Raw genomic sequence first — 13,036 nt, 5'->3', positions numbered from 1 at the left:
CAATTTTAGATAGCCAAGCTCAAAGGTGCTCATCAGCACATGGTTAATTAACACTGTTCTGAACAGTGGTACGCATATAAAACTAAATGTTATGGAATAACTCCCCAAAAAAACTACGGTGTTCGGTAGTGACGTTACACTGATTTTTCTGACTTTTGTACAGATTTACCTCAAAATGATGAGACCTATCTACTCACACCTTGTAGCTATGAGAGAGGCGGGCACATGAATATCTCCTGAACATAAATGTATGGGTTTAGCTCAAATCAGTCTCGGCCAAAGGTCTCAAACATACACTGTTTCGGAAGTACCATGAAATATGGTACTTAAAAATATTTACATAAAGTTTCATAATTGACAAGGAAAATCTTACATGTGTGTATATATATTGGCATATATAAACGCTTTCAAAAACAACAATGAAAAAAAAAAATATATATAATTCAATATTATTTTCATAAGCTGAAATTTAGGGGTTAGTGCAGGACAGCCACCTCCCATTTGAAAGCACCCAATAAAGGAAGATTTTATATATATTAAGCTTAATATTTGAAATATTATTGTGGGTTTCAATAGATTCTAAAAGGATCTTAAAGTCCACTTCCAGAACAAAAATTGACACATAATGTATCCACCCCTTGTCATTTAAGAAGTTCATGTCTTTCTTTCTTCAGTCGTAAAGAAATTATGTTTTTTGAGGGAAACATTTCCGGATTTTTCTTCGTATAATGGACTAATATGGTGCCCCGATTTTGAATTTTCCAAAATACAGTTTAAATGTGGCTTCCAACGATCCCAGCTGAGGAAGAAGGGTCTTATCTAGCGAAACAATCAGTTATTTTCATAAAAATAATACAATTTATATACTTTTTTAATGTCAAACGCTCATCTTGTCTTACTCTGCCTGGACTGTTTTTTTCCGGTTCATGACAGTTAGGGTATGTCGAAAAACTCCCATCTCACGTTCTCCTTTAATTTCAAAATCATCCTATATCACTGTTTTACCTTTTTTGTTAAGGGTGTTTGATCTTCTTTGCATGTTCACTTTGCAAAGACTGGGTCGGTACTTCTGCAGCGATGCAGGATGATTCTGAAATGATTTTCTGAAGAGTTTGAGTTGAAAATACGATTGGAGTTTTTCGACATACCATAACTGCCTTGAACCAGAATACACAGAGTTCAGGGAGAGCAAGACAAGACGATCGTCTGAGATTAAAAAGTATTTAAATTGTATTTTAATGAAAATAACTGATCGTTTTGCTAGATAAGACCCTTCTACCTCAGCTGGGATCGTTTACAACCGCATTTGGGGTCGTTTGAAGCTGCATTTAAACTGCATTTTGGTAGTTCAAAATTGGGGCACCATATCAGTCCATTATATGGAGAAAAATGCTGAAATGTTTAACTCAAAAAACAATTTCTTTACAGCTGAAGAAAGAAAAGACGTGAACATCTTGGACATATATATATTAATAACAACATTCAAAAATAACAAAAATAAGATTCAAAGTACTGAACTCATTTATTTATTTAATCAACCATAAAATATACAGGAATCTCTTGTTGTGAGTAGGGGGGCAGCAGTGGCCAACGACTGCACCAATCGCTCTCCTTTTTCCCCAAAAAAAGGACAGGAAAGGAAACAGACACCTGCTGACCCCCTCTCTCAGCCGGGAAGCTGTATTGAACAGATTTCCAGTTTCAATCATTCCAAAATCAAAGCTTGAAAAGAGACAAACACAGGTTTCTGACAGGCCATCACAGAAGAATTGAGTGGTTTCATTTTGCTAAATCAAAGCGAGCACACCTGCCCAAAAAAGTCATGTTAATAAGAGCCAGAAAAAATATAATATATATTTATATTCATATATCAACATACAAAGAGATCAAATGCTGTTCTACCATTGGTTTACACAGTGTTCCTCATTCTGGAGCAAAGCATGCTGGGAGCCGTTTGCCTCTTCATTTTCAGTGCTTTTCACAGACGTAGTGTTGAACTTCTTGTGCATCGTAGATTTGTTCTCTCGAGCTGCCCCTTCCCCTCCATACAGTAATTTATGAAGGCACAAAATGATGATGAAATATGGAAAGTAAAAATAAATACCATAGATAAAAAGAATAATTTATCCTAAAACTGAAGATGGAGACAGTTAGCTTTTTAACATCACTCATGCTTGTGGCCAAAAGCACTACAATGCTGATGTCCTCAATTTTGCCCTTGCGCTTTTTAAACTACTGAAACTCTGATTTTTTTTTTTTTTGTTTTGTTGCTTTATCCCCCTCAGAGGGACAGAGAACTGGTATTAAAATCGCATTTTAAAAAATAAATCATTTCTTTCCAAGTTGTAAATGATCAGAAGTGCACACTGAATCGAAACTGTTGAAAGCATCACAAATATCCCAGTCTTTCACGAGGGAATGATTCAAATCCTCCCTCGAATCCCAGTTGCACTACGACAACAGTGTCAAACTGCTCGTGCAAAAAGTTGGTCCCAGGCTGCTGATTCTTGTCTTTTATTGCCATTTCAAGACGTCCGCCCACTTATCCGTTTCATTTGTGTAGGGCAAGATGCGCTGGCAAAGGTTGAGCTGATGGATAAGGGGGCTGGGAGGGCCAGCCTGCTGCGCCTCATACTTGTGTGTTTGTTTGTGTGTGTTGCGTGTAGAGACTCTTAAGGCTCTGCGGAGTGGCCGGCCGCTGGGTAATTAAGACAAGATGTGCGCCTCTCCTTTCCTTTTTTCCTCCTCCTCCTCCTCCTCAGTAAGTCTCTGAGTCAGAGTCGTTTAGCTCGTCGTCCTTGTAGAAGCCGTCGTGGCGGCCGATGCTGTTGAAACTGCAGTAGGAGCTGTGTTCGGAGCGGAGCATGGGCAGACTGTCGAACGTGACGCTTTTAGTGGGGCTGGTGTAGTGATTGATGGCACTGAACGTGAGGCTGGGCACTGCACCTCCGCCGGGGGACACTGGCATCATGGTGGCCAGGATTAGCGCCAGGCAATCTGCCACATCTTTGTTTGGAGCACAAGCAAGGGCCGGAGTGTAGCCTTTCAGAAAAAGCAGAGAAGACCAGTCAGGACGCTTTTACAATGCATGCTGAAACGGATACTGATAATTATTTTCAAATGTAACCTACACAGTAGACAACAAAAGAAGAGTTGATTTGCAAAAACCGATAAACGGCAAAAAAAAAAAAAAAAAAAAATAATAAAATAAAATAAAATAAACAAAGTGACGTGCATTATTCTCCACACATATCGCTTGTCATGCATCTACTTTGTCAGTTTATGAGATTACAAAGATAAAACGAGTGTTTTTTTGTAACTCTGAAACTTGAAATGTGGAGTTATCTGCTTTTGACAAAAAATGATTATTGGAGTTATCTGCTTTTGCTATAAAACAAACTTTTAATATGTATAAAAAACATACTTTCGATTAACTTTAGTACAGCTGCATGTATTTGTTTAACTTATTACTTAATTAAAACAACCCAACAGCAGTTTGATATTACTTGGAATGCACAAAAACCCCCCATGATTTCTGAAAATAAATAAAAATAGAGTTATCTGTTTTTTGCAAATAAACTCTTCAAATGGTAATTAAAAACCACAATAAAATTGGGAGATCAAGGTTTTGTTTTACTTATTTATAAACCTTGTAATAAAAATGTCAATCTCATAGTTTCAAAATTTCCATGAGCTCCTAAACTCCATTACCAGTAAATAATAAAGATAATAAAGTTCACATGAATAAATAAATATATAAAACAAAATAATAATAATAAATTAGGTTCAGTCTCATATTTCACCAATTCTTCATTTCTTTCTTTTTTTCTTGAAAAACACAATATATTGTGAAATATTATTGCAATTTAAAATAAATGTTTCCCATTTTAATAATGTTTTAATTTAATTTTAATAATAACATTATATAACATTTCTGTGATGGCAAAGCTGTATTTTCAGCAGCAGTCATTACTAAATCATTAATATTTTATTATATAATATATGAATATGAAATTATATATTATTATATTAATATATAATATTTAAACATTTTCTGTTTATTCTGATTTGCTGTTAAAAACATTTATGATGTTGAAAAGTCATTTTTTTCAGGTTTCTTTGATGAATGGAAAGTTCAGAAGAACAGCATTTACCTGAAATAGAAATCTTCTGTAACATTATAAATGTCTTTATCATCATTTTTTTAATTTAAAGTATTAATTTCTATAATTTCTTTACAAAAAAAAAAAAAAAAAAATAATAATAATAATAATATAAATGCTGATCTTTGTATCTTTCTATTCAAAGAATCCTGAAGAAAGGTTCTCAACTGTTTTAAATATTGATTTTGATCATAATAATAATACTACTAATAATAATAATAATAAATATAGCTGCAAGCAGCAATTGCGGGGCCAAGCACAACAGAGGGAGAATGAGGAGCTAAGCATGGCAAGGAGCAACAGACCGACTGTAACAATGAGTAATTAAAGTCATTTTAGGATGATATCAGTTGAAATGGCTGAAAAATCATAAATAAAAACCAATAACATAAAGCTTATCACTTTTGACCAATAAGTGGTGCTGTTTTCAAATTGATGTGATGTGTTCCGTGTGAGGTCACAATGACACACACACATTCTGGTGTCATTATGCCAAAGCTTTACAGAGATACAGCCTCAGAATCATTTTGGCATCAAGCCTAAAATATGTAGTGTCGCTGTACGAAAACGGTTTATTCTATCTACACGAAATCCATAACTTTGAGTCAGGACAGTCCGAAGATGATCTGACTCAATTTTGGTGAAAATCGGATCAACGGTCTGGGAGGAGTACGAACAAGTAGGTTTCGAACATTAATCAAAATGGCGGAAAGGAAGTTCGGCCAAGTATGGTATAATTGGTATGTATGTTGTCGGCATGACCCAAGGAATATTTTGAGACCAGTTTTATTACAGTAGGCTAAAGCAATCACAAGTTATTAGCATTTTTGGAAATTTCATTATTAATGTTTAATGAATGGTGTATTACTTCTGACCAGTAGGTGGCGCTGTTACCAAATTTATGTGGCGTGGTTAGGGTGTGGTGACAATAGCACATATAAAATTTGGTGTCAATATGTCAAGGCTTTGCACAGATACAGCCTCAGATGTAATTTGGCATCTTTCCAGCAAATTCGTTGAAGCGCTAAACGAAAACGGTTTCGTGTATCGACACGAAATTCATAACTTTTTGCCAGCATGGTCTGAAGATGATCTGAGTCAAATTTGGTGAAGATCGGACTAACGGTCTAGGAGGAGTTCGAAAAAGTAGGTTTTGTACATTAATCAAAATGGCGGACAGGAAGTTTGGCCAATTTCGGCATAACGTTATCAATGTTCTCGGCTTGACCCAAGGAATCTATTGACATAAGTTTCATTACAATAGGCTAATGTAAGCAGAAGTTATTAGCATTTTTGTAAATTTCTTTATAACTTTTGACCACAAGGTGGCGCTGCCCCCGAACTTTTTGAGTACTGTCAGGGCACAGTGCCGAAGACACATACCGAGTTTCGTAACGATACGTCAATGCGTTTGTAAAATAAAGCATTTTTGGACAAAATTCAATATGGCCGACACCCAAATTGGCTGACATGGGAAAATTGGATATGGTTTGACTCGGCATGATGCACCAAATCTAAAGAGACCAGTTTCATGATTTTTGGCTTAACTATTCAGAAGTTATAAGCAAAAATACCCATTTTTCATATCTCCTGACCACTAGGTGGCACTCTGCCGAAACACTGCAGGTAATCTCAGGTCATGCTTGTTATGACACACACCAAGTTTGGCCTCAATACGCCAAACCGTTGCGGAGATATAGCCTTACAACCATTTTTGCGTGTTTTTCGTAGAAATCATTCGCACGTCATTTGAAAACGGTTTGACTAATCAACTTGAATTCCATAACTTTTTGCCAACATGGTCTGACGATGATCTGAGCCAATTTTGGTGAAAATCAGACAAACCGTCTAGGACGAGTTCGAAAAAGTATGTTTTAAGAACAAAAAAAATATAGAAAAAAAACTAAACCTTACGATTTTTGAATTTTGGAATTCATTCGACTCGGCATGAGCCAAGGATTCAGAGAAAAAAAGAATTTTGATTCTGTGCCTTACGGTTCAAAAGTTATTAGCATAAAACTATTGAAATTTTGGACAGGTGGTGGCGCTAGAGAGTTTGAGTTAGAGACTCCAAATTTGCTATGGTCAATGATGGGACTGTCCTTTATCAGTGTACCAAATTTCACAACTTTCCTGCAATCGGTTCTATGGGCTGCCATAGACTTCCAGAGCGGAAGAAGAAGAAGCAGAATAATAATAAGAATTCTAACGGATACAATAGGTGCCATCGCACCTTCGGTGCTTGGCCCCTAATAACAACAACAACAACAACAACAACAACAACAACAACAACAACAACAACAACAACAACAACAAAACATGTTTCTTAAACAGCAAATCAGCATATCAGAATGAATAAACCTGAAGGATCATGTGACACTGAAGACTGGAGTAATGATGCTGAAAATCTTGCTTTGATCACAGGAACAAATTACATTTTAAAATATATTCAAACAGAAAGCACTCATTTTAAATAGTAAAAATATTTCATATTGTTATGGCTTTTGCTGTATTTTGGATCAAATAAATACAGGCTTAGTGAGCAGAAGACACTTCTTTTAAAAAAAAAAAAAAAAAAAAAAAAAAAAAAAAAAACACATTAAAGAGTCATTACCATTTTCGTCCACGGCTAGCACACTGGCACCCTTAGCTAGTAGTTCTTGAACAACAACCGTCAAGCCATTCCTGGCAGCCACATGCAGGGGCCTGCAACAAGACAACTTAATATTAGGCTTATTCTTTAATATATTATTGTACATCAGTAAGTGCATAATTTCTGTGTTGACCATACGTTTGTAAAGCTGCATTGGTGGAGTTGATGAGGTTTCTGTCAGTGATCTTCTCCAAGATCAACAAGGCACTGGTTTCATGACCCTATAGTGATCAAATGAAAATCAACACAGTGACAGTAATTAAGAGGATAACGTTACACAATCCATACTAGAAGCTTACAGCTTCTGAGGAATTGAGACATTAGAGAACAAACTGTTTCATACCTTACTGCAGGCCAGATGGAGAGCAGTGTTTTTGTTGGCATCCTGTAGCGTGAGATCTGCTTTTGCACTGCTCACTAACACCTCTGCCAAACACAGATAGACATCATGACACATCGAAAAACCTAACACAAACTTCGTTAACTACAAACATGAGAAACATTTGAGGTTTGAGTGTCAAAGTCTTACCGACTGCATTAGTCTGGCCGTTCTCAGCAGCCATCATGAGTGGGGTTTTGCCTCCAGCATCCACACAGTTTACCTGTGCGTTATGACCCAGCAAGAGCTGCAGACACTCCACATGATCTGTGAACGCAGCAGCATGAAGAGGAGTCCTGTTACAGAGAGAAAAAGAGTTACAAATTGGACCTCTACCACAAAAAGGATTAAAAAATAATTCAGCATTTTATTTTATGGACTAATTCTCACTATTAACTAGTTGCTTATTTGCATACACATTTCTAGCATATTGACAGTTTATTAATACTTGTAAAGCGCATATTGATGATACCTAAAATTTTCTAGATTTAAGAAAAAAATATTGCTGCAAGCAGCAAATACCAGGGCTTTAATGCATTTAAGCACATATGGAAAAAAAAAAAATAAAATTTAGCAAGCCACCTAAATCAATTTTAAAAAGCTTATATTTGGCAAATACAGGTAATTTACCAAAGAAATATTGTTTTGTTACATTTATGACCGTTATAGTGCCAGCTGTGGTCCAATATCCTTAAAACTTTGCATGTCCGTTTAGAATCACCTGCCGTATAAGTTCAGAAGGTTTCGTGAAGTTTTAAGTTTTCCTTTAGGTTTTATAGGATTTTGGGTAAATTTGGACAGGCCCCTTTTCTAAATGACCCTGTTTATAGCTTCCCAAAGAGTAAATTTCAACTTTTTTTTCCAAATTGAGTGAAAAACCAAGGACTAGGTTTACAAAAGTAGGTTTTTAAAATCTTCTCAATCATATAACAAATTTTCAATTGGGTGACTAGGACTAGTTCGCAAAAGTAGGATTTAAAAAAAATAAAAATAAAAATTCCAAAAACCTGAAAATTTACCATTTACATTTAAGTAAGATTTTATCCCACTGTTTTTTAACAATATTTTAAAACTACTATAGTATTTAAAATATTTTGAATTGGCATTTATTTTTATAAGGTCAGTTTTATGTTTTTTTATATGTTGCAATTTTGTGCAGATCATTTGTTTTTAAGTTTTGCTTTTAAGTCCATCTAAAATTTCTTATTTAATTTCAGACTTATTTTAATTGACAAATAATTTTGAAAGGTTGCTATTATAAATATATAATAGCAATGAGGAAATAATAATTAGTTCAAATAAAGTATTAAAAGCAAGTAATCATATGGTTTTACTGCACAAAACGGTTAAAATATATAATGTATTAAAAACAATTAAAAACAATAGAACAAATGTACATTAAATTTATTTTTACACTTCATTGTGCGATCTAATCACTGTATAATATTCACTCAACATTTCATTCAAATGTCCACTTAATCTTTAATATTTGGCCATTTCTTTACGATAGAAAAGCTACAGCCACTAATTTCTTGAATACGTGGACATGTAAACTCAGCATGAGGGGTTAAACTTTTATTTTTATTCAACTCGTGATGAACAGTTAGCACATTGAGAAATATATTGATGTATTCTCCTGTGTTTGCGTAGGTTTATAAATGATTTACCTTACGAATCTGATGAAATGGCATACGTGGCGTTCCCAGAAGAACGTTATAATAAACCCAAAATCACAACAACATGCAGAAATGGAGTTTGAGATGCTCCACACATGTAAATGATAACAGTATGTGAAGCAGCATTTACTATGAATGGAGCCGCTCTGAGATGCACGTACATAACCTATATGTATGCAAATAATTAAAGCGCATATATTAAACCTACCATATATTTATTTAATTGAATCATAGCATTTGTGAATTCTTAAAAGCATTATGCTTTCTTAAGATTTTTAAATGGGTTTAATATTTTGTGGAATGCACCACTTCTAATATTTTGCAGATTATTTAACAAAAAAGAAAGAAATTAAAGAAAGAGTCCTCACAAGTCACATCGATCTTAATGAAAGAATGAATAAACATAAGACCAGTACCTGTTTTTGGAATCAGTTGAATTGACGATGGCAGGACTAAGTGTGTCTATCAACATCTCAGCTGCTCCTTCATTGTCATTTATACTGAAGGTCATAAAAAAACAACAACTTCAATATGTTGCCCTTTTAAACACACCAACACATATCAACCCAATCCAAATCCACTTACACAGCACAGTGAAGGGGGCTAAAGGTGTTCCCTTCAGTCTTATGAAACAACTCCTGCTCCAGCAAAACTTCAACACATGTGTCATGACCTGCAGAGAGAATTTGATGCAACAACAGTTTATCTAACAAGCTTCTGGAGTCCTGCTCACAAAAAAAAAAAAAAAAAAAAAAAAAAAAAAAAGACCTCTCAATAACAAAAAGTCTGAATAGTGAATGTGATGCCGATCATATTTTGTGATTGTGCTGGTTGGCATTTGACCTTGTAGGGTCTAGTCATAAAAACGATGTCTGAGATTTCAACAAAAACATTTTGAAATTAAACTGCATTTCTATGAACCCTTTCTCAGCAAGTCTAGACTTTTTTCCTAGATTATTTAAAATAATTATATATACACGAGTTGTTTCTGAGATTAATGCAAGTGACATCTGTATGTTTAAAATAACATGCTTTCATTTTGGTTTCAACATTTCGCAAGAAATGATAAACAAATAGACACCAAAGTGTTTTACAGGGTTTCCACCCTTTCTGACCAATGAATTTTTTCATGACTTGTCGATCATGATTACTACATTAACTAATAATAATAATAATAATAATAATAATAATAATAATAATAATGCTGTAATCAGTGAATGAAATTCCCAGAAAGGCAAACTACCTTAAATTTGCAAAAACACTAACATTTTGAAATATTTTTACTATTTAAAATAACTGTTTTCTATTTGAATATATTTTAAAGTGTAATTTTTTTCCTGTGATCAAAACCAAATTTTCAGCATCATTACTCCAGTCTTCAGTGTCACATGATCCTTTAGGAATCATTCTAACATGCTGTTCTTCTGAATTTCTGTTCACTGAAACCTGAAAAAAAAAAAAGTCTACAAAAATGTTTTTTGAAAAGCAAATTTGAATATTAGAATGATTTCTGTAGGATCATGCGACTGGAGTAATGATGCTAAAAACTCAGCTTTGAAATCACAGAAATAAATTACATTTTAAAATCTATTCAAACAGAAATTATTTATTTTAAATAGTAAAAATATTTCAAAATTTTACTGTACTTTGGATCAAATAAATGCAGGTTTGGTGATGTTTAAAAAACATCAAAAATCTTACTGTTTAAAAACGTTTGACTGGTAGTGTTGCTCCAGAGGTTTCGGCTTCCTAAGCCTTTAAACAGATCCTAACCAGAAATTAAGTAGTAGTAAATTTACTTCATATTATAGAGATTTTCATGACTTTTCCCATGTCTGGAAACGGTTTTAAAAATTCCTATAATTTCCGTGACAGTGAGAACCGTGCATTATTTTCATCAAACATGGTGCGAGCAGGCTCTTGAACAGGTAGGGTGTATCGATCTGTGATCGGCAAGTGCGTTTATTCACCGTTGTAACAGGCCCAGTGCAGGGGCGTGTAGCCCTGGTGGTCAGTGATGACAGGAATGGTCTCTACTGACTGGGCAGCATGCAGAAGGCCCCCCAGAACCCCAACATGGCCGCAGGCGGCCGCAAGGTGCACTGGAGAGCGCCCCCTACAGTCCCGTACCATGAAACTGGCACTGTGCTGCAGCAGAGCCTCCACGCACTCCTCGTGGCCCGTCACCGCCTGGATGGAACAACACACATCCATGAGCCACTCTTGAGAGCACTAGCACAGGTGAGAGCCAGTGCAAGTGGAAATACTAAATAATGGAAATAATACTGCCAAAGAAAATCAGTCATGATTTACCCCTCTGTGCAGAGCAGTGCGGCCCCACTTGTCTTTGGCATCGACATTGGCTCCTTTGTTAATAAGAGAGTAAACACAGTCTATGTGTCCACCCAGCACTGACAGCATCAGAGGCGTCCTATTTATAAAAAAAAAAAAAAAAAAAAAAAAAAAAAAAAAAAAAAAATCAAATATAAAAATAAGACTCCACAATCTATGATTTCAATTACCTTCTATAGGAAGAAATTGGAAAATAGTCTTATGCACTTACTGGCCAATCCCATCTTGAATGTCCACTGCACTCTGCATGTCAGCATTTCCAATGAGCAAACGGAGACATTCAGAGTGACCGTTAGTGGCTGCAAAGCAAGAGAAAAGACACAGATACATTTCTCATGAGTGTGTATGTCAGTACACAAACAGTAAAACATTCAGGCATTAGTTATACAGTGATATATATCTTCCAGGGTGATAAATCTACTGACAATATTAACCTTGTGCGTGCTTGGCTTATTAACAACAGAAGTGTCAGCTCTGCCTTGTGCCAAGAATCCATGAACAGCTTTGTCAATAGAAGCATTTTCTGCTTCCAAATATTGTATTTGATTCCAATGTATTTTTAAAAAATTAAAAAGATATCAATAAGAAAATTAATAAAATGTTTAACTTCAAGATATATGTAATCATCAATTGTTAATAAAATGAATCATTAAATAAATCATTAAATAATAAAAATGAAAATAATAACAATCATTCTCAACATGTTCACACTACTTGCTAAAACCATTTCTACACTGAAATATTAAAAAGACAATAAAATTCAACATATATTAATTTATATCAACTCCCATCATTAAACACACTATCCTTTGTGTAAATCTAAAAAAAAAAAAAAAAAAAAATTTTTAAAGATTACTATTACTAACGCTTAATCCCAGCATACGTGCTTAATTTTTATCCACCAAGAAAAAAGATAATATAGAGCATGTAAATAAAGAAATAGTTTAATATATACATTTATACAATTAAAAATATAGATTCAAAATAAAAATAATAGCAATAAATATTTTTTACTTTATTGTAAAATAAAGTATTATATATATATATATATATATATATATATATATATATATATATATATATATATATAAAAATAATTGACAAATAAGATGTCAGATTTTTTTTATAAAGTAAAAAATTAGCCACATGGATTCAAAAGAAATAGTAATAATAATAATAATAATAATAATAATAATAATAATAATAACAACAATAAAAAAAAATCATAATTACTAGCAATACATATTACTAATTACTTAACTGTAAAATTAAACAATTGACAACTAAGATATGTCTGATTAAAAAAAAAATAAAAAAAAATCAGCCACATTACAAATAATAATAATAGTAATGAAGCAAATCATATTAATAAAAAGCAATAAAAAAAATAACTTATTACATAATGCAAAATGTAATAATTGACAACTAAGATGTGTCTGACTTTAAAATAAAGCATAAAAATAAAAAAAATTATCCACATTAAAAACACATTCAAAAGAAAGAGTAATAATAATATGAATAATAACAAAAATAAAAATAGCAATAAATTATTGTAAAATTTAATAATTGACAACTAAGATGTGTCTGACTTTAAATAATAAAGTACAAAATAAAAATCAACCACATTAAAAATATAGATTCAAATGAAATTGTTATAATAGTAATAAAACAAATCATAATAATTAATGACAGTAAATTATTACTTAATTGTAAAACGCTAAAGTTAAAAAAAAATCCAGCCACATTAAAAATACAGATTCAAATTAAATAATAATAATAAATAACAATAATAATAATAATAATAATAATAATA

The 13,036-nt window shown here is 33.3% G+C and overlaps 1 protein-coding gene across 1 annotated transcript in view; it reads right to left on the bottom strand.

The window, feature by feature from the left end:
* Positions 1 to 1,503: 1,503 nt before the first annotated feature.
* ankrd28b (ankyrin repeat domain 28b) overlaps positions 1,504 to 13,036 on the bottom strand; it is a 29,010-nt gene continuing 17,477 nt past the window's right edge. The window contains exons 19-28 of the mRNA XM_051131287.1: positions 11,435 to 11,522; positions 11,185 to 11,302; positions 10,842 to 11,061; positions 9,457 to 9,544; positions 9,288 to 9,371; positions 7,346 to 7,491; positions 7,160 to 7,242; positions 6,955 to 7,037; positions 6,778 to 6,869; positions 1,504 to 3,042 (exon numbers count right to left, since the gene is read on the bottom strand). Of these exons, the coding sequence (XP_050987244.1) occupies positions 2,759 to 3,042; positions 6,778 to 6,869; positions 6,955 to 7,037; positions 7,160 to 7,242; positions 7,346 to 7,491; positions 9,288 to 9,371; positions 9,457 to 9,544; positions 10,842 to 11,061; positions 11,185 to 11,302; positions 11,435 to 11,522 (1,286 nt within the window). The 3' untranslated portion in view covers positions 1,504 to 2,758. The remainder of the gene's footprint in view (positions 3,043 to 6,777; positions 6,870 to 6,954; positions 7,038 to 7,159; positions 7,243 to 7,345; positions 7,492 to 9,287; positions 9,372 to 9,456; positions 9,545 to 10,841; positions 11,062 to 11,184; positions 11,303 to 11,434; positions 11,523 to 13,036) is intronic.

This window comes from Labeo rohita, chromosome 16 (assembly GCF_022985175.1).
Source record: "Labeo rohita strain BAU-BD-2019 chromosome 16, IGBB_LRoh.1.0, whole genome shotgun sequence".
NCBI lineage: Eukaryota > Metazoa > Chordata > Actinopteri > Cypriniformes > Cyprinidae > Labeo > Labeo rohita.
Note: the sequence above shows the minus strand (reverse complement) of the source record. Positions and strands in the feature narration are given on the sequence as shown.